The following is a 27,985-nucleotide window of genomic DNA, read 5'->3' on the forward strand; positions in this document are numbered from 1 at the left end:
TCTTGTGTATGAAAGAAATTATAACCTTGACCTCAGATGTTTTCTTTTATCCCCCACATTCAGCTGGTTCCACTACCCCTTATTTCTACATGCCTCTGGCTCATCCTCTCCTCACCATCCCCATGCCAGAGATCCTGACTATTTTTTGCCTGGGTTTTTGCAAGACTGTCCCTTCCAATCCCTCTGCTTCCTATCTGCCACTTACTAGAAGATCCAAATCTGTGTTGTTGGATCATCAAAACAATTCTTTCATAAAGGAGTGCTGTTATCAGTGCGTATTCTAAGGAAAATGTATACCTCAGGTATCCAGCTAGAATTTGTTAGAATTTTTATGTTAAGCTAGTGTGCAGGATCAAAGACACCACTGACAGGGGTGTTAGTCTGCATAAAGAATATGTGACAGACAACGATTCTGTGACCAAGGGAACAGACCGTGGCAACACATTGCACTTATGTTCTAGAACAATGCCGTCCAATCCTGTAACAGGGTCCTACTTACACTCCACACAGTGTTTTACATGTTGAGTATATGCTCTGAGTGGGTATCTCTGTGACTTCATTGGCTTCAGAACCACGGTGCAATGGACATGATAGCAAAATTGTCTTATCTCAGGGTGCTTATGATGCTGGCCCTGGGAACATGCCTGAAGATCACAAGGTTTTGAAGCTTTCTGAATAACTTTTAAGTCAATCAACAAAGTGCAAGTAAATTTCAAAAGTGTCTGCATTTCTCTCCATCAGCAGCGTGAATGTCTGGAGGGCTGCTGACATGTTAAAGGATGTCAAAAGCTCCAGTTAAGTCTTTCTGAAAGTGGGAGAAACAGGTGAAGCAAACAAGCATCCTTTACTTTTCCTTCCTGGAAAAGGCAAATGAAAAGGAGTCACAGAAGTCATAGATGGCCAGTACACTCAGGGAAAATGCAATTTCAGCTAGAAGTCAGCAAGTGCAAATCAAAGAAGGGAATGACACTTTCTGCCTATGAAATTAGCAGAGATTTAAAAGGACAGTAAGACTCAAGAGGAGTTGAGGGTGAGAGGTGGGTGTGCTTCTGGTAAGGCTTCCTTAGTGGGAAGGGCAAATTAATTCAGTCCTTCTGGAGGGAGAGCGTTCAGTAGCTACTCTTCTAGGAATCAAATGTAAGAAAATAATGCAAGATGTAGATTTATTCATGAAGACATTTATTTGTAAAATTTAAACTCCAAATGTCCATTTGTATCAAAACAGATTATGAGATAACCTCGAGCCACAATATCATGCAACTGTGAATCAATGGAAAACAAGGCTATACATAAGCATTTGGGGATGTAGCGTATGTTCAGCGAAAAAAGGATACAAAAGTGCTTTGATGTCGATTTTGAGTTTTAAAGTTTTTATACAACTACAAACCCCTGTAATTTGAAAGAACCATGCCCAGGTGATATGCATTTGTGTGCCAGTCATGTGACCCGGGCAAGCCCCTTAAACCTTTAAGAGCCGGTTCTCTCCTGCGTAAAATGGCGATAATACCAAACGGGGCTGTCGTGCGGATTAAATGGGATCGCTGTCTAGAAAGATGCCAAGCTCGCCATCTGCCTCCGCGAGGGCAGCGGGTTAAAGCGAAAGGCTTTTCCCTGAGCCCGCTCCTGCCCTTCCGATTGGCTGCGGTTCTCGCCCCTTCCCGGCGGCCCCCGGGCGGCGCCCAGAGCTTCGAATCCAAACAGTGACCGGGCGGGGCGGCGGGGAGGGACGTCCCCCCAGGCTCAGTCGGCTTTCCCCCGCGCACGCGCAGACGGCGACCCCACCGCCAGTCGGCCGGCTAGCGTTTCCCACGCCCAGCGCGCGGCCCCCCACCCCGCCCCGGCTCCGAGCCCCGAAGCGCCGCGACGCAGTGGGCGCTCGCGGCTCACGCCCCAGGAGGCGGGGCTTCTCGAGGAGCGACGGGGCAGAGCGCCAATCGCGGGGCTGCTCCGCCTTCAGGCTCAGTTTGAAATTCCGCGGTGACCTAACGGCTCGCGGAGCGGCGGCCAGGAAGAACACAGTGGTCTTTGCGGGGGTTGGCTGCGCTCAGCCCCGCGTGGAGGAGGTCTGGGGCCTCGACGGCCGGCTGCTTGGAGCGTCCGCCATGAGGAGAAGGTGCGGGCTGCGGAAGGGTCGAGGGGCCGCGGGAGGGAGCGACCCCCGTCCCGGGCGCGGCGTCCCCGGAGCGCGGGTGTCACGGCAGGCCGCGCCGAGTGAGGCCCGGGCGCGGCCGGCAGGGCTGGGGAGCGCTGAGCTGGTGCTCGGGGCGGGGGCGGCAAGGCCTGCTGCGCACCGGCCCCGACGGCCGCGGGCTCCGGTGGCTCCAGAAGCCTGGACGCGCCGGGTGTCCGCGAGCCCCGCCCGCTCGCCTCAGGTGCTGCTTCTTGGCATCCACGGCCTGTTCGAAGTCCTGCGTCTTCTGTGGTCCGGTTTCGCGCTTCTCTTTACGGTCGTCAGCTGTTCCGTTTCTCCGTGTCTCCCGCGGGGCCGGGCTGCGGCGCTAACGTTTTAGCTGATGCGGTCGGGAGCCGGGTTCCTTGCAAGTTCAGGAGCGCCGTTAAGGAATTCCTCTCCGGTGTTTTTCACGATTCCCCCGGCCCTGCTGGGGAGGGGGCGCCGCCGACTTGAAGTAGGGGCCAGACTCGTCCGCACACCGAATGTCACTTGTCTCTTCTCCCCTTTGTCCCCTCCCCTCGATTTTCCCTGCACAGCACTTACTGGCATTTAGTGGAAGGTTTGCTTATTAACCAATTTTCTTTTGCTCTCAGAATGTCAGCAGCAAAAGGGGAGGGGTGTCAGCTTTGTGCTAAAATAAGGAAGATACCAGGGCATAGGACTCCTGTGTAAAGAGCGATAAAAACGTTAACGCTACGTTCTGAAAGAGGTGGGCGAGGCACTGTGATGATTCATTATTTGTGGTTATTGGTCAGACTGATTGCTCTGTGGCTGTAGAAAGTTCTTCCTTCCATAATTACTAATTCCCGTCGTTCCTTTTCAATTGCTTGCCTCCCGGGGAATGGGAATGGAGTACAAATCATGGTACCATTTGAAAAAACAGCCAGGGTTTTAAAATAACTTCAGTTGGGGCGCCTGGGTGACTCAGTGGGTCGGGCCTCTGCCTTAGGCTTGGGTCATGATTTCAGGGTCCTGGGATGGATCCCCACATCTGGGCTCTCTGCTCCGCGGAGAGCCTGCTTCCCCCTTTCTCTCTCCCTGCCTCTCTGCCTACTTGTGATTTCTCTCTCTCTGTCAAATAAATAAATAAAATCTTGGGGAAAAAAGAGAAAAAATAAAAAACTTCAGTAAAGCTGTCTTTTTTTAAAAATCTGGCACATAATCTGCAGTGTTTTTTGGTTTGTGACTTAATTGAAAAACAGCTATGTTTACTAATGTAGCCAAATTACTTTTACAGAGCTAAATGACAGGAGATTTGTAGATCTCAGAGCCAATTAAAACCAAAACAAATGTCTGTACAGCAACAGACTGCTGGCCTCCAGGAGCCAGAGGGGCCACTAACTAAAAGCAGTATGCACACAATTGTTATAATGAAAAAGTTAACCATCTTTTGGATTCGATTACTTTAACAAATCTTACTGGGCCTGTTGAAAAACGGGCGTTTGGAATTACAAATCTAGAGACCCTTCTCACTTGAGTACTGTTTTCAAAGAATTAGAAAAATGTTCCACCCTTCACAACATTCATACTAATTCTTGTATCCCCTCTTTCTCTCATTTCTGACATTAGCCTTAATTTTCGAAAGACAGCCACAGTCTCACTCCTCCCCAGCTCTGCTGCCACTGCCCTGGTCCAGGTCACCACCATTGTTGTCTCTTGCTGTGTTCCCCTGGCCTCTTAACTGGTCTCCCTACTTCTGCCTTTTTCTCCTGATGCTTCTTGTCAACACAGGAGCCAAAATCCTCCGGTGATTTCATATTTTAGAGTAAAAGCCTCTGTGTTTTACAAAGGCCTCTGGCGTCCTGCTGTACTCTGCACCAGTCATACCAGAGTCCTTGCTCTCTTTGGAACCTACCAGGGACCATCCCATCTCAGGCATTGGCATTCGCTGTTCCCTCTACCTGGATCTCTCTTTCCCAACATGTGCCATGACTTGATTCCTTACCTCTCTCTTTGCTCAAAGATCACCTCAGGGAGAACTTACTACCATTTAATGTAAGATTTGCTTACATTTGCTTTTCTTTTACTATTAGAATGTAAACCCCAAGAGGGCAGGGATATCAGTTTTGTTCAGTGCTGAGTTCCAACACTTAGAATGTGCCATGTGTATAATAAATATTCAAGTAGTAGTTTTGAATGAATAACTTATGTTTCAAAAAAGTATGATCATAAGATGCCTTAGTGCATTCACTGGGAATAATAATTCTCTTGGTTCAATTAGACACCGCCTGTAAACAGATTCAGGTAATTTCCCTAAAAGTACAAGTTTGAGATTTTTATTCTCCTAACACATCACTGGAAAGCGGAGGATACTTAGAAGGATACCTCCCAAGGACGCAAACGGTTGTAAAAAGATCCAGTCTTCCCAATCTCTTGAAACTAAGTCACTGGACTGGAAAAGATCTCAGATGGTCTTTAAAGTGATTTCTAACCTTTCGTGTAGCATACAGTCTGATGGGTTTTAGTACATTCACGGAGTCATGCGGTTATCACTACAGTCAGTTTTAGAACATTTTTATCATCTCGCTGACCCATTAGAGGTCAGTCTTTCGGGCAGGGAGCCTGCTTCCCCCTCTCTCTCTGCCTGCCTCTCTGCCTACTTGTGATCTCTCTTTCTCTCAAATTTAAAAAAAAAAAAAAAAAGTATATGAGTTTTGCATGGACATGTTTTCATGTCTCTTGGGTCAATACCTACGGAACGGAATTTCTGGGTTATCTGGTAACTGTTCAACTGAGAAACTGCTAGACTTTTTTTTTTTTTTTTTTAAGATCTTATTTATTTGTTTAACAGAGATCACAAGTAGGCAGAGAGGCAGGCAGAGAGAGAGAGAGAGAGGAAGGGAAGCAGGCTCCCTGCTGAGCAGAGAGCCAGATTCAGGCTTGATCCCAGAATCCTGTGATCATGACCTGAGCCGAAGGCACAGGCTTTAACCCACTGAGCCATCCAGGTGCCCCACTGCTAGACTTTTCCAAAGAGGCTGCACCATTGTACATTTCCGCCAGCAGTGTATGGGGGCTTCCAATTTCCCCACATCCTTGCCAACACTTGTTATTGTCTTTTTTTTTTTTTTTTTTTTTTTTTGTAACTGTCTTTTTTCTTATAGCCATCTTGGTACCTGTGAAGTGTATCTCTCTGGTTTTGATTTGCATTTCGCTAGTGGTCAGTGTGTTTTCACATGCTTATTGGCCATGATAGATCTTCTTTGGAGAAATGTCTATTCCGATTCATTTCCCATGTGCTAGAATTTTATGCTTCAAAAGAGTGATCACTTTACCTTCTAAATGTTTTACAGAGCTAGGCAGCAGAGCTTTGAAATCTCTCTGTATGTGAGAGCTTATAAACTGAAGGTAGCTGGATGTTAGAGGCATAATGAGCCTTTGGTGGGAACTCAAGGCCATTCATTTTCCATTTATTGAACAATTGCTGTGCATTATGGTCTGGAAAAATGAACACGGATAAGATCTGGCAGTCCTTGGTCTTGAGTCTGTGGTCTACAGAGTGGATGGGGGCGGTGGGGATGGGGGGATGACTGTGAGGAATCCACAGCTGTCCAAAGAAGGTGATGGCAAGTGGAGGTAATGTACAGAAGCATGGTGGCTTCAACAGCTGAGACCTGCACACGGCTGAGTGAGGGGCATGTCCGGGAAATGCTCATAGGTTCTGTTGGCCAGAATCTTAGGGAGTGAGCTGTGAGAGAGATTAAGAGACAAACCTCGGGGCACCTGGGTGGCTCAGTTGGTTGAGTGTCTGCCTTTGGCTCAGGTCATGATCCCAGGGGCCTGGGATCAAGTCCCACATCCGGCTCCCTGCTCGGCAGGGAGTCTGCTTCTCTGTCTCCCTCTGCCTGCACTCCCCATGCTTGTGCTTGCGCCTGCTCTCTGTCTCTGTCTCAAATAAATACAATATTTTTTTTGAAATGAGACAAAACTCCAGAGAGGTTTTGAAAGCCTTTCTGAAAGTGGTTGAACTGTTTGCTGAGGGTGATGGGAAACTTTGAAGGGAGTAGTCCAGCAAAGGCCTGATTGGATTTTGTTTTCTAGAGATCCTAGCTGCAGAACTGTGCGATTGGCTAGGATGGGGTGGACCAGACTGGAAGAGACTGCAGAGCGCTGTCTGGAGTCGTGTCCCTCAGAGCAGTGGCCCAGTCTAGTTGGGCTCAACACCGGGCTTTTGCATTCAGATTGGATACTGACCACAGATGAAGTCTTGTAGGTTTTGTTTTTGTTTTTAAGATTTTAATTATTTATTTATTTGAGAGAGAGAGAGAGGGAGAGTGGAGAGGGAGAGGAAGAAGCAACTCCCTGCCGAGCAGAGAGCTCCATGTGGGACTCGATCCTAACACCCCGAGATCATGACCTGAGCTGAAGGCAGATGCTTAACCGACAGAGCCTCCCAAGGCACCCACTATCGGTTATTTTTAATAAAATTCAAAGATTAGAATTTTGACTTACGCATTCCTTTGTCTTAAAATTGGGTTGCCTGTGGAGACTCAGAAGTTAAACTTCAGTTGAGATTAGAATAATTAACATTAGTTGATTGAGATTAAACAAATGCCTTAGTTACCTGTTCCCATTTCTAAAATGAATGGAGTACAGTAAATTCTTTGAAACATTATTCGCTATCTGGGTATTGATATTGGCCATCTGGTAGAGGCTACTGGTGTTTGTGCCAAAGCTTTTCTTTATGTAGGAGAGGCAACCTTTTTATTTTTGTTGTTTTGGTTTTGATTTTATTTATTTGACAGAGATCACAAGTAGGCAGAGAGGCAGGCAGAGAGAGAGAGAGGCAGAAGCAGACTCCCCACTGAGCAGAGAGCCCGATGTGGGGCTCTATCCCAGGACCCTGGAATCATGACCCGAGCTGAAGGCAGAGGCTTTAACCCACTGAGCCACCCAAGGGCCCCCAATTTCTGCCTTTTTTTTTTTAATTTTTATTTTTTATAAACATATATTTTTATCCCCAGGGGTCCAGGTCTGTGAATCGCCAAGTTTACACACTTCACAACACTCACCATAGCACATACCCTCCCCAATGTCCATAACCCCACCCCCTTCTCCCAACCCCCCCTCCCCCCAGCAACCCTCAGTTTGTTTTGTGAGATTAAGAGTGACTTATGGTTTGTCTCCCTCCCAATCCCATCTCAATTTCTGCTTTTTAAATGTTATGTGAAGCAGACTAATGGTTAGCCTTTTTTTTTTTTTTTTAAGATTTTATTTATTTATTTGACAGAGATCACAAGTGGGCAGAGAGGAGGTGAGGGCAGGGGAGCAGGCTCCCTTCTGAGCAGAGATGCCAATGTGGGGCTTGATTCCAGGACCCCGAGATCATGACCTGAGCCAAAGACAGAGGCTTAACCCACTGACCCACCCAGGCGCCCCTGGTTAGCATTTTTAAAGTAAACTTTTTAAAGACAAATTAGAAGGTGCCCAGTTAAATTTGCATCAGATAAACAATGCATTTTTTAAAATAAACTTTTTTTTTTTTTTAAAGATTTTATTTATTTATTTGAGAGAGAGACAGTGAGAGAGAGCATGAGTGAGAAGGTCAGAGGGAGAAGCAGACTCCCCATGGAGCTGGGAGCCCGATGCGGGACTCGATCCCGGAACTCCGGGATCATGACCTGAGCCGAAGGCAGTCGTCCAACCAACTGAGCCACCCAGGTGTCCCTAAAATAAACTTTTTGTAATTGAAGAATAACATACAGAAATGTGCATAAATGGAAGTGCCAACTCCATCAATTTTCACAAAGTCAGCACACACCTGTGTAACCAGTGCTCCTTGTATCCCTGCCCATTCACCACCGCCCAGGACAATGGTGACCACCGACCACCGTCCTGACTGCTGAAAGCATACCTTGGTTTTGCCTGTGTTTGAATTTTGTATAAATGGAATCACATGGTGATAAATGCTGCTTGACTTGCTTGTTTCGTTCAAACCAGTTTTCCTTTTCTTCCCTAACTTTTCTTTTTTTTTTTTCCACATTATTTTTGTTTTACCCCCCCGCCGTTTAAAGATTTTACTTATTTATTTATTTGGGGGAGAGAGAGAGAGAGAGACTGCTCATGCATGAGTGGGAGGGGGAGCAGAAGGAGAGAGAATCTCAAGCAGACTCTGAGCCTGAGGCAGGGCTTGATCTCACAACCCTGAGATCATGACCCTACCTGAAATCAAATGTCAGACACCCAACCGACTGAGCCACCCAGGGGTCTCATACCACCTGGGTTTTTTTTATTGTTGATGTTTTATTTTTTAAGATTTGAGGTATAATTTGCATACAGTAAAATTAACTCATTTTACATGAACAGTTTGAATTTTGGTCGTTGTATACAGTTAGGTGATCATCGTAAGATCTAGGACCATTCTGTCACTGTAAAAAAGTTTCCTTGTGCCTTTTTGCAGTGGATCTGCTGCTCTGATCCCAGGCTTTCTTTCACTATAGTTTACTTTTTCTAGAATTTCACAAAATGAAATCCTGTACGATGTAGCGTTTTGGCATTTAACTTCTTTCATTTAGCGTAGTCCATGTGATGTTTCTGAGACTCAGCCTTGTGGTTCATTGCTACGTCATTATCATATCTGTTCATTGCTATGTTATTCCCTGGTAGGAACGGACTGTTTACTCTGTGGGTGGACATCGGGTTGTTTCTGTTCTTACGCCCCTAGGACTAGCGCTGCTCTGACCCTCCCTGTGCGTGTCTTTACCCGGTACGTGTTGGTTTCTGCCGGCCCCGCGTGTAAAAGTGCACCTGCGAGGCTCGGCTTCAGCAGGTGCTGCGGCAGTTTTCACAGCGGTGTCCCAGCTTCCACTCCGGGCCGGGAGTGTATGAAGGGCCTGGTCTTCCTGTGTCCTCACTGACACTTGATGTTTGTCTTGTGTAATCTGAGCCCTTCTCGAAGTCAGTGGCTGTAACTTCAGAACAACCAGACTGCAGTGAGTTGCCGTTTCACAAGAGCTTCTCCCGGAGCAGGCTCTTGTGTTTGGCGGGAGTTCATTTTGTCTGGTTTATCTTTCCTTTTTAAGTAGTCTCTGCACCCAGCGTGGGGCTCGAACTCACAGTCCTGGGTTCAAGACTCCTATGTTTTGCTGACTAAGCCAGCCAGGCGCCCCCGTTTTTCTTTATAATTCTGTGTTGTCCTGCCATAGGTAGAACTGTTGATGAAAGTCCTGGTTCTGGCTATTACTGAGAGGACTGAATTTCCGGGACACCGGGGTGGTGCACTTGGTTAAGCGTCTGACTCTTGATCTCAGGTCGGGTGTTGATCTGGGGGTCATGGATTCAAGCCCCACGTTGGGTTCCACGCTGGGCGTGGAGCGAGGACTTGGAGTAGAGCGAGGACTGTTGGTTTTCATTGGTTAGGTGATGTTCTTAGGATTATTAGGATGAGGATTTTTTTTAATGTAAAAAAAAAAAAAAAGAAGGAGATTGAATTTCCCCAGTGTAAGGCGATACTGAATTTGGCTTTGCCAGTGTTGTGTTTTGGAGAAGAGAGGTTAAAGCTGAATGCGGGTTTTTGATTTGTTTTAGCCTGAGGCCACTGAGAAACTAGTCTATTCAGTTTTTGTAAATACTGCTTTTAGTCTGGAGGCAGTGGCTCATGTTACTGGCTTCTCTTTTACTTTTCAGTGAGGTACTGGCAGAGGAGTCGATAGTATGTCTCCAGAAAGCTCTGAATCACCTGCGGGAAATCTGGGAATTGATTGGGATTCCGGAGGACCAGCGGTTACAACGAACTGAGGTTGTGAAGAAGCACATCAAGGTGAGCTGAGTCGTACTGGTCTGTTTGTAGTGGGACAGCAGTGCGGAGACTGGTGTCCCTTCGTGAGAACTGGGGAAGTGACACTGGAACATCACAGGCTCTTCCTGGTTTTGTTTCTATTTAAGCCCTTTCTTATGAATTTGTAATTATGGGACGCCTGGGTGGCTCAGTGGGTTAAAGCCTCTGCCTTTGGCTCAGGTCATGATCTCAGGGTCCTGGGATTGAGCCCCACATCAGGCTCTCTGCTCAGCAGGGAGCCTGCTTCCCCCTCTCTCTCTGTGTGCTGCTCTGCCTACTTGTGATCTCTGTCAAATCAATAAATAAAATCTTTTTAAAAAAAGAATTTGTAATTATGAAGGTTTTGGTGTTATTGGTTTGGGTTTTTTTTTCCCATTGACCCCAACCTTTTAAGGGACTTCTTTCTCTCTTGTAGGACCTCCTGGATATGATGATTGCCGAAGAGGAAAGCCTGAAGGAAAGGCTCATCAAAAGCATTTCCATCTGTCAAAAAGAGCTGAATACGCTGTGTAGCGAGTTACATGTCGAGCCATTTCAGGTACATAGCGGGGGACTTTGGGGGCTCCTGCTGGGTCTGAGATTGAGGAAGGACTCTGTCTTGGGGCTCCAGTGGAAGATTTCCTTGTAGAATCTTGGCTATAGAAAGTGGGGAGAATTTACCACCTAGTCAGTTTGTTCCAGCAACTTCCACTTATGTAAAGAGTTGCCCTGTTGCGAGGTGGAAGAGCTGGTAAGTGCTACCATCCTTCCATCCAAACCAGCTTCCTCTTGCTATCATTGTAGGGCGTAGAACTTCCTTTTTTTTTTTTTTTTTTTAAGGTAGGTATGGATGCATGATGCTATTCTTTCTCTGAAAGCAAATGAAAAACACTACCCAGGAAGCAAAAGTGACTAGTGATACAAGGGAAAGTTACAAAAAGACCTGCCTTTGTGGTGTTGCTCATACCGCGCAGCTATGTGCCGAGGACCAGCCAGAACTTGGCTGGGGGAGAGAGGTCTCAAGGGCCGGGGTGTCCGGGCGGCAGAGTCAGGCCGAGGGCCTGCGGGGTTTGCTGCGGGCCAAGGAGGAGCCCAACAAGGACGAAATGAGTAACAGGATAGGGGTCCAAAAGGTGTCCCTGGGGAGAACCAGTAGAAATAGTGTTGGGATCATAAAAATGAAAACCAGCGTGGAGCTTGGGGAGGTGTTTGGAATGGCTGTAAGTGCAGGGGCAGCGCACAGTGCCGTGAGATTCCGGGGTCCCTCTCTCTGTTACAGCAAGAAATACGTGGGTGTCTAGGAGGGAGTTTCTTCCTTTTCTTTTCCCTTCTTCCTTTCTTTCAAAAGATTTTATTTATTTGAGAGAGAGAACACAAGGGGGGCTGGGGCAGAGGAAGACAGAGAAGCAGACTCCCCGCTGAGCAGGGAGCCCGATGCGGGGCTCAATCCCAGGACCTTGGATCATGACCTGAGCCGAAGGCAGATGCTTAACCGACTGAGCCCCACAGACATCCCCGAGACCGCCTTTAAAGGGTTAAGGATAATTCATACCTGGTGGCCAAGAGCAGTCAGATCATGACATTAGTGGAATTTCCTGGAATCTACAGAAATGGCATATATATTGTTGATTTTATTTATTTATTTATTTATTTTTAAAGATTTTATTTATTTATTTGACAGAGACACAGCGAGAGAGGGAACACAAGCAGGGGGAGTGGGAGAGGGAGAACCAGGCTTCCTGCTAAACAGGGAGCCAAATGTGGGGCTCGATCCCAAGACCCTGGGATCACGACCTGAGCCAAAGGCAGATGTTTAATGACTGAGCCACCCAGGCGTCCCTATATCATTGATTTTAGACAAATAGTGGTTTTTTTTTTTAATATTTTATTTATTTATTTGACAGAGATCACAAGTAGGCAGAGAGGCAGGCAGAGAGAGAGAGAGAGGAGGAAGCAGGCTCCCCACTGAGCAGAGAGCCCGATGCGGGGCTTGATCCCAGGGTGCTGGGACCACGACCTGAGACCGAAGGCAGAGGCTTTAACCTACTGAGCCACCCAGGCGTGCCGACAAATAATTTCTTTAGTGTGTTTTTTTTTTTTTTTTTAATTTTCGGTGTGAAATTAGGTAAGAAGTTAGATATACAGTGATAGATCTTCCTCAGATTACATGATAGTCTTTTTTCACCAATGTTGAATAAAATCGTGTAAATTTTTAAGTCCTATACTTGCCACTTTTTTTCCTCTTAATATGTTGGAGTAGAGCAAAGACTATTGATTTTTATTGGTTAGGTGATGTTCTTGGGATTATTAGGATGAGCGTCACGTCTTGAACTAGATTTACTCTTCGATAGCTAACTCAACGCAAGCTTTCCAACCACTTTTCACCTCTTACAAGAGTGTCCTGGTACCTTTCCTTATTTAAGACCTTTCTTAGGGAACCCTCTTGGTGCCACATTTTGCTGGCCATGAGTTGACTTATTTGTAAGTTTAACTAAAAGTCTGTCATCCAAGGGGGTACCTGGGTGGCTCAGTTGGTCAAGCATCTGCCTTTGGCTCAGGTGATGATCCCAGAGTCCTGGGATTGAGTCCCACGTCAGGCTCCCTGCTCAGTGGGGAGTCTGCTTCTCCCTCTGCCCTTCACATGTGCGCATGCTCTCTCTCATTCTTTCTGTCTCAAATAAATAAATCTTAAAAAAAAAAAAAACCTCTCACCCTAGCCCTCTTCCATTGTCCTTCTCTTCATTTGAAGAGATCCACGTGGAACCTTCTCACAATGGTGCACTGTCTCCTGCAGGAAGAAGGAGAGACGACCATCTTGCAGCTAGAAAAGGATTTGCGCACTCAGGTAGAACTGATGCGAAAACAGAAAAAGGAGCGAAAACAGGAACTGAAACTACTTCAAGAACAAGATCAAGAGCTGTGTGAAATTCTCTGTATGCCCCACTATGACGTCGACAGCTCCTCGGTTCCCAGCTTAGAAGAGCTGAGCCAGTTCAGACAACACGTGGCCACGCTGCGGGAAACGAAGGTAAGTGCTGGTGTTCACACTTCCTGCAAGTCAGTTTGACTTTCTCGTAGGTACTTGTAATCATTTTATTTCGTAGGCGTCTAGACGTGAAGAGTTCGTCAACATAAAGAGACAGATCGTCCTGTGTATGGAGGAATTAGATCACACCCCAGACACGAGCTTTGAAAGGGATGCGGTGTGTGAAGATGAAGACGCCTTTTGTTTGTCTCTGGAGAATATTGCGACACTACAGAAGCTGCTTCGGCAGGTAATAACCGCTCACGGTACCGCCTGGTTCTCTAGTGTCCAGAGATTTGAAAAAAATGGCAGTTATTTCTTAAATAAGTCTGTGTAAGTTAAAAGAAAGGGAGGGTAGAGACAGTGAATGATATATAACCTTGAGGGGGGGTTGTCTTTTTTTCTTTTTTCTTTTTTTAACAAAATACTTATTTGTGGCTCTAAGAATGAAATTGAAATTTTGGATGAAATACTATTAGTCATGTGAATTAGCTTTGTATTTAATTTTTTAAATTAAAAATCTGAATTCTAATTCTTGGGGTTTGAGATCCTACCATAATGGCAGCCATACAGTTTGTGTCCAGAAGTCATGAAACCACACTTCTTCACAATCTAGTAAAAGTGCTGCTTCTCCGTGTGGGTCCAGACATTTCTTTGCAGGAAGCCACAGGGGTGGCCTTCTTTGTGCTGCTGTCTTTGCCATAACCATTGGCTCTCCTTGCTACAGCTGGAAATGCGAAAATCACAAAACGAAGCAGTGTGTGAGGGTCTGCGAGCTCAGATCCGAGAGCTCTGGGACAGGTTGCAGATACCTGTGGAAGAGAGAGAAGCTGTGGCCACGGTTATGACTGGGTCAAAGGCCAAGGTCAGGAAAGCGGTAAGAAATCCAATGGGCACTGGGTCGGCAGTCTCTACCAGTGTCAGGTATATTGTCTTCAACACCGTCTGCCTCGAGTGAGCCTGTTTTTTGTTTTGTTTTAAAGATTTGAGAGAGAGCGAGCGAGCATGTGTGCAGAGTGTGCAAGAACATGAGTGGGGCCGGGGAGAGGGAGAAGCAGGCTCCCTACTGAGTAGGGAGCCTGATGCAGGGCTCGATCCCAGGGGATCACGGGGATCGTGACCTGAGCTGAAGGCTGACACTAAACCATCTGAGCCACCCAGGTGCTCTGCGAACCTGGTTTTAAGGCAGGCATTAGACAGGGGTGGCTGTAGCCTGCTTGTCTTCTGTCCTCTGTGTACTTTTCTTAGGTTTCTGGCTCTCGTGATAACAGTGTTATAAAAAGTGTTGATTGAGGCACCTGGGTGGCTCAGTGGCTCGGGTGTTCAGCTGTTGATTTTGGCTCAGGTCATGATCTCAGGGTTGTGGGATCAAGCCCCACACCCAGCTTGGAGCCTGCTTGGGATTCTCTCCCTGTCTGCTATTATATGTGTGGGTTCTCTCTCTCTCTCTCTCTCTTTCTCAAAAAAAGTGTTGACTGACCCCTGTGGCTTGGTGTTGTAATTTTATTTTAGCAGGGTGGGGGGTTGGGGGACCTTTGAACTTCTGTATTCCTGCATGAAAGTCCACGATGGCAAGCACCTTTACCGAGTCTCTCTGTCACAGCTGCAGTTGGAAGTGGATCGGTTGGAGGAACTGAAGATGCAAAACATGAAGAAAGTGATTGAGGCAATTCGAGTGGAGCTGGCTCAGTACTGGGACCAGTGTTTCTACAGCCAGGAGCAGAGACAGGCTTTTGCCCCTTACTACGCGGGTTCGTACGCCAGCGGCGGTTTCCTGTGACGCCCTCACTTGTCTTTTATGAGGGCAGACATTCACCAGCACATATTTCCTCCGCTGCCTTTTCAAGCCACGTAGCGTTAACTGCCATTCCTGTATAATTAACATGTGCAGATGCCGCTAGGAAATAAGGGGGCCTTGATTTCCGAAGTAGTAAGTCACCGTAGCCTGTCGTTGTGAGGCTCAGGTCTGTCAGGAGCTCACCCCGTGCCAGGTGCAGTGTCAGACTCCTGACGCCACCGCCTCACTTAATCCTCACCTCAGGAGATGAGGACACGAGGGCACGTAAATGTTTGGCAACTTAACCCTGAGGCGCAGGGCAGGTAAACCTCAGAGCCCACGTTTGAGCCCATGGAGTGCATCCCCCAGAGCTCGGCGGAGCTCTAGCCTGAACTGAACTGAGCATAAAGATGAGATTGTACTAGGTTTTTAGACATTTTCCGTGAGCAGGATGGAAAGGAAGACGGTGAGGGAAACCGAGAACAGGGCAAGAGGTGACACAGCTTTGAGAATCTTCGTCATTGTGCCCCACACCCTAGCCCCTCACTCCCTGCTCCCCGCAGACTGAGCGTGTGACAGAGCTGGCTCTGTCGTCCACAGCGTACACTTATTCACGTGTCGCTTTTACTATAAGGAAGAAATCTGGTTTCATTTTAGGAGGAAGGGGATGGGGGTTAGTACGTGGGGATACTAAACACTAGAGGCGTTTTTAAAAACTGCGGGGCCTGGGTCTTACAGAGGACTACACGGAAAATCTGCTCCAGCTGCACGATGCTGAGATCGTGCGCTTAAGAAACTACTATGAGCTTCACAAGGAACTCTTCGAAGGCGTCCAGAAGTGGGAAGAAAGCTGGAGACTTTTCTTGGACTTTGAGGTACGGCCCTAGCTTCTGTTCCCCTAGAGTGCGGTCGGCCGTTCCCGCCCGCCGCGTGCAGGGTCAGCGTCCGCTCCGCTCTTGGCCAGGGGTCTGACACCCGGGCTTCAGCACGAAGTCCTGAGTTGCGGCTGACCCAGCTGTGTATGCCCAGCTCCCATGCGGGAGCAGAGGAGAGCGGAATTACTGCCCTCAGTGAGGTCGGATTCCTGCAAAAAGAAGTCCGGGCTAGAACACGCAGGGCAGGCACGGCTGTTCCACAGTCCTCTGTGTCCCCGGCTTCCCCACCACTAAGGGGCGGACCTGACCTCAGGTTCAAGGTGGCGCTGGAGCGCCCCCTGCTGCACGTCAGGCACTGCCCCTCTGCTTGCGGGCCACACCCGGGGCTGGAGAGCCGGGGGAGCCACTGCTGCAGATTCGGGTTCTCCGAACCAAGGACGGGGGACACGGATGTGGGGTGGCAGTTACTGTTCGCTACCGTTGCAGCTGTTGCTGTCTTCTCAGAAGGTTGCCTGGGTACCGGGGCACGTCTGTATCGTCTGAATTCCTTTTCTTCTGACAGACTTGACTCTCACAGCTTTCCTCAGAGCTTTTCCAAGCTCAGGCATGGGGCATGGATGAGCCAGACGAGACGTGTAGGGCACACGGAGACTCATTCTCAGAGCTTGAAAGGGGCTGTGGGGGAATCTGAGCTCAACTCCTTCAGGGTTACAGCAGGGAAACAGGACTCGACTGGAGAGCCCCGTGTGAGGTCTCAGAGCTAAGAACAGATGTCCCAGGCCTCTGTTACTCCTTAACTTGTGGTTGGAAGCAGAAAGGAGGGGTAGTAAGTGTCAGTAAAGAGCCAGGTAAGTAAGCCTTACTGACATGCCAGTATTTAAGGAAAAATAAGAAACGAATTACCATCCCCTTTAGCTAGTGTTTACGGGCAGTCACCAGTCACGTGGTCTGGAAGGCAAACGGTTTCTTTACGAGCTTTGCCCCCAAACTGACAAGATTATTTCTAAAATTTTCTGATGATCTCCAATTTTTGAGTGTATAAATCTAATTTATATATACAAATTACATGCTTAAATTACTGCCCTGATATACTGTATACCTGATACAGTAACAAAAACACAGAAAAGAAGCCCAACACTTGACATGTTAAAGTTGCCTATTTTGTGAGTGTTAATTTCATAAAAAAACAGATTATAAACCTCTTAGCCGGACACATTTAAGCTGCATCGTCAGCATGCTAGAAGTGAGTGGGCAAGCAGGGACGCCACCACCAAGCCCTCCCGAGTGTAGACCCCTCCCTTGTCGCTCCACATATCTCATTCCCTAGAGGTGACAAGTCGTCTTTGACATCTGAACCACGGAAGAGAGCCAATGACATTGTGCATTACATATTAAAGCCTATTTTTTATTTTTAAAAAAAGATTTTATTTATTTGAAGTGGGGGCAAGGGGAAGAGCACAAGCCAGGGGCAGAGGCGGAGGGAGCGGGGCTCAATCCAGGACCCTGTGATCATGAACTGAGCTGAAGGCTTAAGCCACTGAGCCATCCAGGCACCCCCCATCTTAGATTAGAAAGGAAACCGTAGTTTTCCTACACACCAGTGGGTGATGGCGCATATGCCTGTGGTGCTCACAGCCCACTCTCCTGTCTTAGGACATCACTGCCTCTCACTGCGGACAGTGGGTGGGAATGCAGAACTCTGAGAGTTTCCGTAGTATGTATCAGTTTATGAGAGCGAGGGATCTTAGCAGCAGTTTCCGGTGTGATCATCTCAGGGCCTACTCTAATTAAAAGGTATTTTTCACAGAGAAAAGCTTCAGATCCAAGTCGATTTACAAACCGTGGAGGAAATCTTCTAAAAGAAGAAAAGCAACGAGCCAAGCTTCAAAAAACACTCCCCAAGGTAACGTCGCCACGAACAGTTTTTGGTGCTTGGCTACAAAACACCTTACTGTTTGTAAATCCTCTGCTTTGAATTGTCTCGCCCCAGAACTGTCCTCTCTTCCAAGGCTTAGGCAAGGATGGCAGGTATATGCCAAGCCTTCCTGGTGGAAGCATCTGAATATCAAGGTTTCGTAACTTTCTTGAGCTGCCATAGCAAAGTGCCATCAACTGTGGGGCTTCAACAACAGAATTTTTTCACAGTCTGGAGGCTAGAAGTCTGAGATCAAAGTATCAGCAGGGCCGGTTTCTTTTTTTTTTTTTTTTAAGATTTTATTTATTTGACAGAGAAAGAGCACAAGCAAGCAGAGAGGTAGGCAGGCAGAGAGAGAGGAGGGAAGCAGGCTCCCCACTGAGCAGGAAGCCCGATGTGGGGCTCGATCCCAGGACCCTGAGACCATGACCTGAGCTGAACGCAGAGGCTTAACCCACTGAGCCACCCAGGCGCCCCAGGGCTGGTTTCTTCCGAGCCCTATCTCTGACTTGTGGATGACTTGCCTTCTCCCTGAACCTTCACCTGGCCTCCCTTCTGTATCTGTGTCCACATTTTCTCTTAACAAAGCCACCAGTGAATGTTGGGTTAGGAGTCGTGGGAATGTCCTCACGCCCCCCAGTGACGTCACTTTAAACTTCATTACCTGTATGTCCGGATAAAGCCACATTCTGCGGCACTGGGAGTTAGGACTCAAACTTGAATTTGGGAGGATGCAGTTTGGCTTACAACATAAGGCAGGCTTTTGAGAAAGTGCCGTGGGCTTCCTCACTGGTGCTTTTTTTTGTTTTGTTTTAAGATTTTATTCATGTATTAGAGAGTGCAGAGCGGTGGGGCAGGGGAAGGCAGGAAGCAGAGCTTCCTTCTTGCTGAGCAGAGACCCCAGCACAGGGCCCAGTCCCAGGACCCGGAGAGCATGACCCAAGGCGTAGGCTGACGCCCAACTGAGCCACACAGGCGCCCCTACTGTTGTCTACCTTATAACTTATTTATTTTTTTTTTGGTATAAATAGTTTGTACTATTTTTTAAAGATCTTATTATTTGACAGAGAGATCACAAGTAGGGAGAGAGGCAGAGAGAGAGGGGGAAGCAGGCTCCCCGCTGAGCAGAGAGCCCCACGCAGGTCTCCATTCCAGGACCCTGGGACCATGGCCCGACCTGAAGGCAGAGCCACCCAGGTGCCTCCTGTTATCTATTTTAGTAGAAGTAATTGTTAGTATAGTTGCGTTAAGTGCTGGATACTGTTGCAAAGTGCTTTCCATTTATTAATCATTCGTTGTCACCACCTCCTTAGGACGTTAGGATCATTTCCATTTTTATAGATGAGGAGACGTCCTGAGAGCTTCAATAACTCGCCCGCCTTTTCACAGCCACTGAGAAGTAGATCCGGCTGTGAACCCCGAGGCTGCGCTCTCAACCCGCTCTGCCCACTTCACGTTGCTGCGTCCAGCTTTAGGCACCAAAACCCTAGTTAGACTCTGGGTTCTTGCCTTCTCCCCCCTTCCTGTGTGTTAAGAATAAACCATCCCGGGGCGCCTGGGTGGCTCAGTGGGTTAGGCCGCTGCCTTCGGCTCAGGTCGTGATCCCAGGGTCCTGGGATCGAGCCCTGCATCGGGCTCTCTGCTCTCTAGAGGAGCCTGCTTCCTCCTCTCTCTGCCTGCCTCTCTGCCTGCTTGTGATCTCTCTGTCAAATAAATAAATAAAATCTTTAAAAAAAAAAAAAAAAAGAATAAACCATCCCTAGGCTGTGCTCTCTGGTCACTCTGACCTGTACCCTCGTGGGTCCAGCGACTTGACGTTCTGCTCCCGGTGCTCTGGGGCGGGGTCCTCCTTTGGGGGAATCATTCCACGCGGGCTTCACCAAAAATTAGTGGTAATCAGTGTGTCCTTGTCTACGATCCCAGCTGGAAGAGGAGTTGAAGGCACGGATAGAAACGTGGGAACGGGAGCACTCGAAGGCGTTTGTGGTGAACGGGCAGAAGTTCATGGAGTACGTGTCGGAGCAGTGGGAGGCGCACCGCCTGGAGAAGGAGCGAGCCAAGCAGGAAAGAGTGAGCAAGCACAGTGGGGACGAGGACGGGGGTGTGAGCAGCCCAGGGTCTCTGCCGGGGGCGGGGGTGGTGGCGGCTGGAGGGGTGGCCCTGGGTACGGGGCTGGACACTCCACTTCTGGCCCTGCTTCTGTCCCATCTCAGGCCTCTTCCCGTCCTGAGATTTATGGCTGTTGCTTCTGACTTTCACACAGCAACTCAAGAACAAGAAGCAGACAGAGACTGAGATGCTGTACGGCAGTGCTCCACGCACCCCCAGCAAGCGGCGGGGACTGGCCCCCAACACGCCCGGCAAAGTGCGTAAGGTGAGCGCGGGGCTCTGCAAACCGCCCTTATGGGGCTCTCGAGGCCACGGCTCTTGGCCACCTCTTGCCTCCTGCCCCACAGAGGGGGAAGGGTTTCTTGGGCCTTCCGGGTTAGGTTCCTCTAAACGTATGAACGGAAGACAGCCCTTACCCCGGTAGCAACTTATAACGACAGTCACGGCCTGGGCAGTTCAGATGTGTGCCTGTTGTTGAGGTCTTGGGTGGGTTAAACTTGGGGACCCCGGACCGCAAGTTTAGTAAATGGAATATCCGGTATTCTTCCATCGCTGGAGCAGAAGTCAGGGAGGAATGTGACCTTGTCTTTGATAAAGGAAGTAGAACTTTACTTCTCAGCTCATATTTTACAACATACGATAGTTTAAGAATCATCTGCAGGGGCGCCCGGCTGGCTCCGTCGGTAGAACACGTGACTCTTGATCCCAGGCCGGGAGTTCAAACCCCATGTTGATGGCAGAGCTTACGTAAGAAAAAGAAGAAAAAGTCACCTGCAAAAACTCCCAAGAGAATATTTGGTGTTTTTCCTGATTTTAAAAAAGCTTATAAAGAGTTTTTATTTGTTTGACATAGACACAGTGGGAGAGGGAACACAAGCAGGGGGAGTGGGAGAGGGAGAACAGGCTTCCCTCTGAGCAGGGAGCCCTATCTGGGGCTCCATCCCGGGATCATGAGCTGAAGGCAGCCGCTAAACCACTGAGTCACCCAGGCGCCCCAAAAAGGCTTTTAAATAATGTATTTTTATGGGGCACCTGGGTGGGTTAAGTCAGTGGGTTAAGCCCCTGCCTTCAGCTCGGGTCATGATCTCAGTTTCCTGGGATCGAGCCCGTGTTGGGCTCTGCTCAGTGGGGAGCCTGCTTCCCTCTCTCTCTCTCTCTGCCTGCCTCTTTGCCTACTTGTGATCTCTGTCAAATAAATAAAATCTTTTAAAAAAAATGTATTTTTACAAAATAGAGATCACATATAATTTGGATCTCTCCCTCACCCTACTGGGTTTATTGCTTGTGATTTTTTTCATAGCATCAGACATTCTTCAAATACATGCTTACTGTTAGCTGTACCTTCTGTCCTCTTGCCATGCTATCATTTATTAAACTAGCTCCCTATTTTTACATAGTTTTTAAAGATTTGATTTTTAAGATTTATTATCTTAAAGAGAGTGCATGCCTGTGCTCGAGGGGGGTGGGGAGGGGCAGTGGGAGAGGGAGAGAATCTCAAGCAGGATCTAGCGCAGAGCCCAGCCCAGAACTCAGTCCCACGACCCTGAGATCATGACCATAATCGGAGTCAGATGCTCAGTTGACTGAGCCGCCCGGGTGCCCCTACCTAGAGGGTTTGTTTTGTTTTGTTTAATTTTACTGAGTCAAATTCGCAGATAAAGTGTATACTTTCATAAGTTTTGACATACGTATACCCCATGAAACCATCACCACTGTCAAGCCCGTGGCAGCCACAGCCTTGCTGTCGCCACTGACTAGTTTGCTTTTTTTCTTTTAAGATTTTTATTATTTTTATTTATTTGACAGATCACAAGCAGGCAGAGAGGCAGGTAGAGAGAGAGGGGGAAGCAGGCTCCCCACTGAGCAGGGAGCCCGATGCGGGGCTCGATCCCAGCACCCTGGGATCACGACCCAGGCCGAAGGCAGATGCTTAACCCACTGAGCCGTCCAGGTGTCACAAGTTTGCATTTTCTAACACGCTATATGCGTGTGGTTATATAGTACGTATGCCTTTCCGGTCTGGCTTCTTTCATGTGCGATTCATCCGTGTTGCTGCACAGGTAACAGGTCAGTCCTTTTTAACGGGGACCAGTATCCACTGCACGACTGGACCGCAATTCGCTTATGTGTCTGGGGGTGGACGTTAGGCTTGTTGGTGGGGTTTGGGCTGCTGTGAAGCGGCTGCGTTTGTACACAGGCCTTTGCATGGCTCTGCTTTCCTTCCTCTTGTGTAAATATCTAATCTGCTAGGTTTAGAAGCAAAATGGCTCTGCCATTTTATAGTTAAATCTGGATAGAAATCGGCTTTGAACACTTACCACAGGTCTCCTCAAAGCTCTGAGCCATGGAAACCCATCTTGGACTTTTTCCTCTGTTCCTTCCTCTGTGGTGCCGGGCAGGCTACTGAGCGTGTTCGAAGTGTTCTCTTCTCCCATTCTTCTCCGTAGCTGAACACGACCGCCATGTCCAATGCTACAGCCAACAGCAGCATTCGGCCTGTCTTTGGGGGGACAGTCTACCGTTCCCCCGTGTCTCGGCTTCCACCTTCTGGCAGCAAGGTCAGTATGCTGTGCGCACAAGGACATCACCACCACGGCTCCAGCCCGCTTACCCGCACGCCCCACCTGCTTGTGCCACGTTCTAAGATCCCTGGACTCAGTTTCCCTTGAGATGCTGAGAATAAGCTAGCTTATCCGTTGAACATGAGAGAGAGAATGGTCATTCTGAACCCCAGTAGGATCATGGGAGTTACTGGGATAGGATTCTGGGGGCTCAGTTCATACCTTGGGCTTCAGCTGCTGCTGAGTGAGGTCCCTGTGCGTGGGTTCCAGTCCAGCCACCCTGGATCGCAAGACAGTCGGGGACAGTCACGTAAGGAGAGGTGGAGAAGATGTGCTAAATGTGTCTTTCAAGTATTTTACAGACAGGCTCGAGACAGGTCCTCTGCACATCATTAAGAATTCCTGCAGCTTTTAAAACCACAAGTAGAGTCATCAATAATCCAGAGACGTTACTAGCCTTTGGCCACTTGTGTCTGTGTGCGCGCACGTGCGTCCCTGCTTAGCATGATGCCCAGACCTCTCTCTCCTCTGCAGCCGGTCATCACTTCCACTTGTTCGGGGAAAAAAACCCCCCGTGCTGGGAGGCATGGAGCCGACAAGGAGAACCTGGAGCTCAATGGCAGCATCCTGAGCGGTGGGTACCCTGCCTCGGCCCCCCTCCAGCGCAACTTCAGCATTAATTCCGTTGCCAGCACCTATTCTGAGTTTGCGGTAATTCACCTTTTCTGATATCTGCCAGTCTCTGGGGAGCACACAGTTGGGGCAGAGTGGGTTCCTTCCCAAGGGCACCCAGATAATTAGGACAGTTCTTTGGAGGCTGAGAATCCCTTTCCTGCCTTGACCGTGGCACGGGGTCGGGTGGTTTCGGGGATAGAGAAGAAGGAAAGTGGCAGCGGCAACGCGACATTTAACCTCGATCCTCCTGCTTAAGAAATACCATTCCCTGGCTGCAGGAGGTGACCCTTCTGATCACTGCCCTGGTGCTCTCTTGGTGGAGTTCTTGGTAATTGTCTCAATTCTTTGTTCTTAGAAGGATCCGCCCCTCTCTGACAGCTCCGCTGTTGGGCTTCAGGTCTGTATGGCAACCCCTGCATGTCCCATGGCCATTTTCCAAACTCACCTGTCACATCTGCTCGCTTAACTCCCGTCTGGGCACGGAGCTCCACTAACTGATCATCTCAGCTGTACTCTCGTAGAGCCCCCCCCCCGCTTTTTTTAAACAAAGGAAGCAGGAATTCCTCCCATCCAAGTACTAACCAGGCCCGACCCTGCTTAGCTTCCGAGATCAGACGAGATCGGGCGCGTTCAGGGTGGTATGGCCGTAGACGGAAGCAGGAATTCCTAATGCGGAAATCAAAACTACTTTCTGACTTCAATCCTACAACACCCTAACCTGCTGATTAACAAGAACACCTGTTCAGACTTGAATTGGATTCTCAGCCCTACCTAAAGTCAGGCAAATTTTTTTTTTTTAAATCACTGTTTCACACCCGAAGACCTTCACCCTCCCCAGTTGTGACCTCAGAGGCCTCCAGTGTGCTGGAGAGAACAGAGGCCCCATCACGCGGGGAGGGGAGCCCCAGCTGTGTGCTGCGTGTCGTGAGGTTCTTGGCCTGTGTGCTGATTATGTCCTGGAGTATGTGCCTTACTAACCCTTTCGGGCTCACCTGCCAACTTTCTGCCACGGGCTAGCCGGTGCTCCTTTCCTAGCCTCTGCCTGTTCCTACCACATCAAGCTGCTAAAGCATCATGTGGCATTGAAAAAGCGATTTTCCAGACACTCTTTGTTCCTAGTAACCTACTCCGTCTTCACTAACCCTTAACTGCAGCGCCCTTAACAGCACGTGTTCTCTCCTCCCTCAGTGTCTTCCTGTGGGGAGGGGAGGCTGCTCCTCACGCGGGGCGGGGCGGGGGGGGGACACGCTGGCGCACAGCCAGGGGTTCCGCTCTTGGTGCTGCAGTGGCGGGGAAGGGGGCGGTTGGCCAAGGCTAGAGCTGGTCTGGAACACTGGAACTAGCTTCATATTATGGCGCTTTTTTCAAGTGACATCACTGCGCGTGTGGCTCCGGCGAGCCGCCTGCTGCACAGAGGGGGCTGCGTGCTCCTGCCTGCCTAGCCCGGCCCCGCGGCACCCACTTGGGCGCACCTGCTCTTACGGCAAGGCCACGGGTGGGAGGTTTGTCTGGTTTGGGTTGCTGTGGCCCATGCCCTCCCGCAGGCGGCACCCAAGCCGGTAGACTAACCTCTCCTAACCTCTCTCTCGGGGCTCGTTCATGCTTTACCCTCTTCTGTTCCATGTGCTCCAGCAGGAGATCAAATCACCAGCAGGTTCCAAGGCCCTCGGCCCCAGGGATTGGTAGATAGAGGGTCTGGCCCCGAGCTTTATAAAGGGCTCAAAGACCAAAGGTTGTTGCCTGCCTAGCTTGACGACTCGAGAGAGTACTTCGTGGAGCGTAAGGGATTTCTGTGCTGGGAGGTTCTGGCGGAATGTACTGGCTCAGGAGAGGGGTCCGGGGTCCACGGCACATGCTTATCTACGGCTAATAGCACGGTGCTCAGGCTTTCGTCTTACGTCCCTAACACAGCCTGTGCTGGCGAGGGGCCTCGGGCTCAGAGAGTCATGTACCCGTGCTTCCCAGGACGGGGGTGTGTGTGCCGGAGAGGGGCCGCACTGCCATTGACATTATTTATTTTTCAACAGCGAGAACTTTCAAAGGCTTCCAAATCTGATGCTGCTTCTCGAATCCTCAATTCGACCAACATCCAGTCCTGAGAAGCCCTGATCAGTCAGCCGCTGTAGCTTCCTGTGCCTAGACTAGACCTGATTATGTGGGGGGGGGCCTGGATTTTTCTTGAGTTTAGGTTCCACTACCCTGGGCCTGACTGACAGAAGTGATTGTTACAGATGAAAACCCACCAGAGGGTTCAGTGGGTCTTCAAAAACTTGATGTTGTTTTGACCCAAGAAATACATCCAATCTTAGTTCATAGCGGTAAGTGCAAATTTTAGCAGATGGAACCTAACTGCTTTCTCTGCCCCGTAATTCTATTGCTGAAGCCCGACCAAGGGCTTGTTGTGTTTTACCATCGTGCCCATCCTTGGGGCGTGGGGCACGAAGAACTACTGGCCTGTACCCTTATAATTAGAGATGGACATCTTGTTGGACAGGGAGACTGGGGCTCCTTTGTTAAATGGTGTAGAATTCTGTTATATGGTGCAATGGCCTACGTGTGGAGACGTGTGTACGGACACGCATGCTTACCTGAACTCCGCTTCTTTAGTTTTCTCCGGGTTGAGGTGCCGGCGTTCGTCTGTCCCCTGCTGTGGGGCTGGGCTGGGCTGTCTCTGTCCCGGAGATCGGGAACTTTGCACATGTCAGTACTGGGGAGTTGTTCCTGCTACAGCGTCCGCATCTTCACGTACCCTGGCGATCACTACTGCTCTCCCCCAAGCACTATTTATTCTTCCTCTGCCTGCCTGGGCCAGCACTACTGTCTGCACACTCAGTGGTTCTCGAAAGCTTACCGGCATGGGTTTGGTCTGTGTCAGCCATGCTGCTTAGACGTATACATGTCCTGTTTTTAAAAATACAAATATATTCTTAAAAATAAATTAATGTGTATACTTACCTTTCAAAAAGATACCTGGTGGTGTTTGTTTTTTTCTCAAATCATTTTTTGGTCAGTTTGGTCTGTGGAAAACAGAAAAGACTAAAAGAACATACAAGAAATTTTTAGTCAGGAGTGTGATTTTTATATCCTTTTATGCACTTATTTCTAAATAAAAAATAATTTTTATTTTGAGAAAAGTGTGAGACCAAAAGTCCAACTCTTGATATATAAAGGGGCTGAAGCCCTATTCGGAAATTTCTGGCTGCACTGTTGTCGGTCCTTAACAGGATTAGCTTGTATAGGGGGAGGCTGCCTGGCCTTTTGGTTTTTTAACAGCCTTTATTTTGATTAGAAAATACATATTTGAAGTGTACACTTGGATAAATTTTGATATTGCCCCAATCAAGCAAGTCCTGTTATTCTAGGTTTTGCGACTATCTCCCAGTCTGTGGCTTCTCTCTCCATTCTTTTAACGGTGTTTCTGAAGAACAGACGGTTAACTTTGATGACGTCCCATTTTTCTTTAGATTGTATGTGTGTTGAAATTGTAAGAAATCATTACCCAACCCAAGAGGTGGTGGTTTTCTAGAAGTTTAAAATTGTAGGTTTTGCGTTTATGTGTGCGATCCATTTCGGCTGCCTGCGCTCATGTGCGTGGCTCCAAGTACGACCACCCACAGATGTCAAGTTGTCTAGCAACAGGAGCTGAAAAGCCTTTCCTTTCTCTACCGCATTGCCCCTGTGCTGCGGTCAAAACTCCGTGCATCCATCTGTCCTGATTACTAAAGACTTAATTCTTGAAACAAGGTGGTATTAGCTTTCTGGTTTTACTTTTTTGTTGTTTTTTCCATTTTTAGCATTTAAGTAGGCTCCACACCCCACGTGGGGCTTGAACTCATGACTGAGATCAGGAGCCGCACGCTCTACCTACTGCGCCGGCCCGCGGCTTAGACCTTCTTTAAAAGTCACTCTGGCTGTTCTAGGTCCTTTGCATTTTCATATGAATTTCAGAATCAGCTTGTCAGTTTCTACAAAAAATCGATTATTGAATCTACAGATCAATTTAGAGAGAACGGACACATCTCTCCATTTCCTTAGGTTTTCTCTCACGGATTTTATAGCTCATACTTACAGATCTTCCACATCTTTGTCAGATATGTTCCTAAGTGTTTCATATTTCTCGAGGCGACTGTGATATTTTAGAATCCCAGCTCCTGGCTGTTGCCTGCCTGCGGGACCGCAGCTGAGCTCTCTACACCGCCCCCGACCGCCCCCGTACCCTGCTTGCTAAACTCACTTATTAGAAAGAGGGGCGGCGCCGGGCGGCTCAGTGGGAGGAGGTGCGACTCCGGATCTCAGGGCTGTGAGTTCGAGCCCCATGAGGAGCGCACAGATTACTAAAGAGGGAAAATGATCATCTTTGCAAATGGGCTCTGTTCGGGCACACTCCTGCGTGGCTTAGCCGTGAGACAACTCTGGAGACTTCTCTACTGCTTGATCACGTGGAGCCTAGAGACAGCCAGAGTGAAAGCTCGAGGTTTTCTCAGGCTTTTCTGAGCGTCTACGCCAGCCCTAGATGCGGACTGAGCTTTCTCAGGTTCTCAGTACACGGGGGCGCTTTAAGAGGCCTTCACCTACATACTTCCTTTCCCAACTTCCCTCTTCCCAGGCTTTTTGGCATGTCTGTTGTCCGTCCCAGCTGTCGGCCCTCGTCCAAGCTGCTGCGGCCAATTCTCGTGTCCTTAAATACTTTCGGCCTGAGCCACCGAGCCTTGGAGACACAGACTCTGGCAAAGCGAAGGCCAGCTCTTACACTGGTCTTTCAGGGAAACGCCAGAGGTCGAAATCCAGTCACAGTTCTTTGAAAAGGACTTTATTTCTCCCTCTGGTGCCACAAACATGCACCAAAAATGCGAGCTCTTGTCCTCATTACCGGCCCCCGCGTCAGGTGTGGCGGGCCGGCGAGGTAAGGTGTCAGCGCGCTTACCCACCCGCAAAGCATCAGCTCCTCCCTCTGGTCGCTGGAAGGTTTTGACGATTTCTGGAGCTCTCAAAAGTGGACTCTGCCATGGGGCGCCTGGGTGGCTCCGTCATTAAGCGTCTGTCTTCAGCTCATGATCCCAGGGTCCTGGGATCGAGCCCCGCATCAGGCTCTCTGCCGGGTGGGAAGCCTGCTTCTCCC

The 27,985-nt window shown here is 48.8% G+C and overlaps 1 protein-coding gene and 1 long non-coding RNA gene across 6 annotated transcripts; one reads left to right on the plus strand and one right to left on the minus strand.

Annotated features, from left to right (window-relative positions):
- Positions 1-1,967: 1,967 nt before the first annotated feature.
- Positions 1,968-25,458, plus strand: LOC111152564 (protein regulator of cytokinesis 1). 5 transcript variants are annotated; one of them, XM_022511041.1, is made up of 15 exons: positions 1,968-2,113; positions 9,800-9,932; positions 10,366-10,488; positions 12,724-12,957; positions 13,034-13,204; positions 13,682-13,831; positions 14,558-14,705; positions 15,470-15,606; positions 17,414-17,509; positions 19,445-19,591; positions 19,785-19,895; positions 22,078-22,188; positions 22,726-22,902; positions 23,222-23,263; positions 24,894-25,458. In XM_022511041.1, exons 1-15 carry the CDS (start codon positions 2,103-2,105, stop codon positions 24,963-24,965), a joined length of 1,863 nt encoding a protein of 620 aa, XP_022366749.1. In that variant the 5' UTR covers positions 1,968-2,102; the 3' UTR covers positions 24,966-25,458. The 5 variants fall into 5 exon arrangements, with proteins under 5 accessions (XP_022366749.1, XP_022366752.1, XP_022366750.1 ...); XM_022511044.1 differs by having other exon boundaries at positions 22,726-22,825; positions 24,894-24,953; XM_022511042.1 differs by lacking the exon at positions 23,222-23,263.
- Positions 20,344-27,917, minus strand: LOC111152566. The gene is made up of 5 exons (XR_002640930.1): positions 27,795-27,917; positions 25,455-25,767; positions 22,414-22,471; positions 21,949-22,130; positions 20,344-20,372 (listed from the first exon to the last, which is right to left on the minus strand). It is a non-coding gene; the product is annotated as an uncharacterized LOC111152566 (long non-coding RNA).
- Positions 27,918-27,985: the final 68 nt, after the last annotated feature.

Source organism: Enhydra lutris, unplaced genomic scaffold, assembly GCF_002288905.1.
Source record: "Enhydra lutris kenyoni isolate GAN:26980312 unplaced genomic scaffold, ASM228890v2 scaffoldscaffold29, whole genome shotgun sequence".
NCBI classification, from domain to species: domain Eukaryota; kingdom Metazoa; phylum Chordata; class Mammalia; order Carnivora; family Mustelidae; genus Enhydra; species Enhydra lutris.

Bases quoted from the DNA above. Each gene is read 5' to 3' on its own strand.
- LOC111152564 (XM_022511041.1), top strand. The intron at 13,205-13,681 runs GTAATAACCGCT...TCCTTGCTACAG, and splicing joins TACAGAAGCTGCTTCGGCAG to CTGGAAATGCGAAAATCACA. The intron at 19,896-22,077 runs GTGAGCGCGGGG...TCTTCTCCGTAG, and splicing joins CGCCCGGCAAAGTGCGTAAG to CTGAACACGACCGCCATGTC.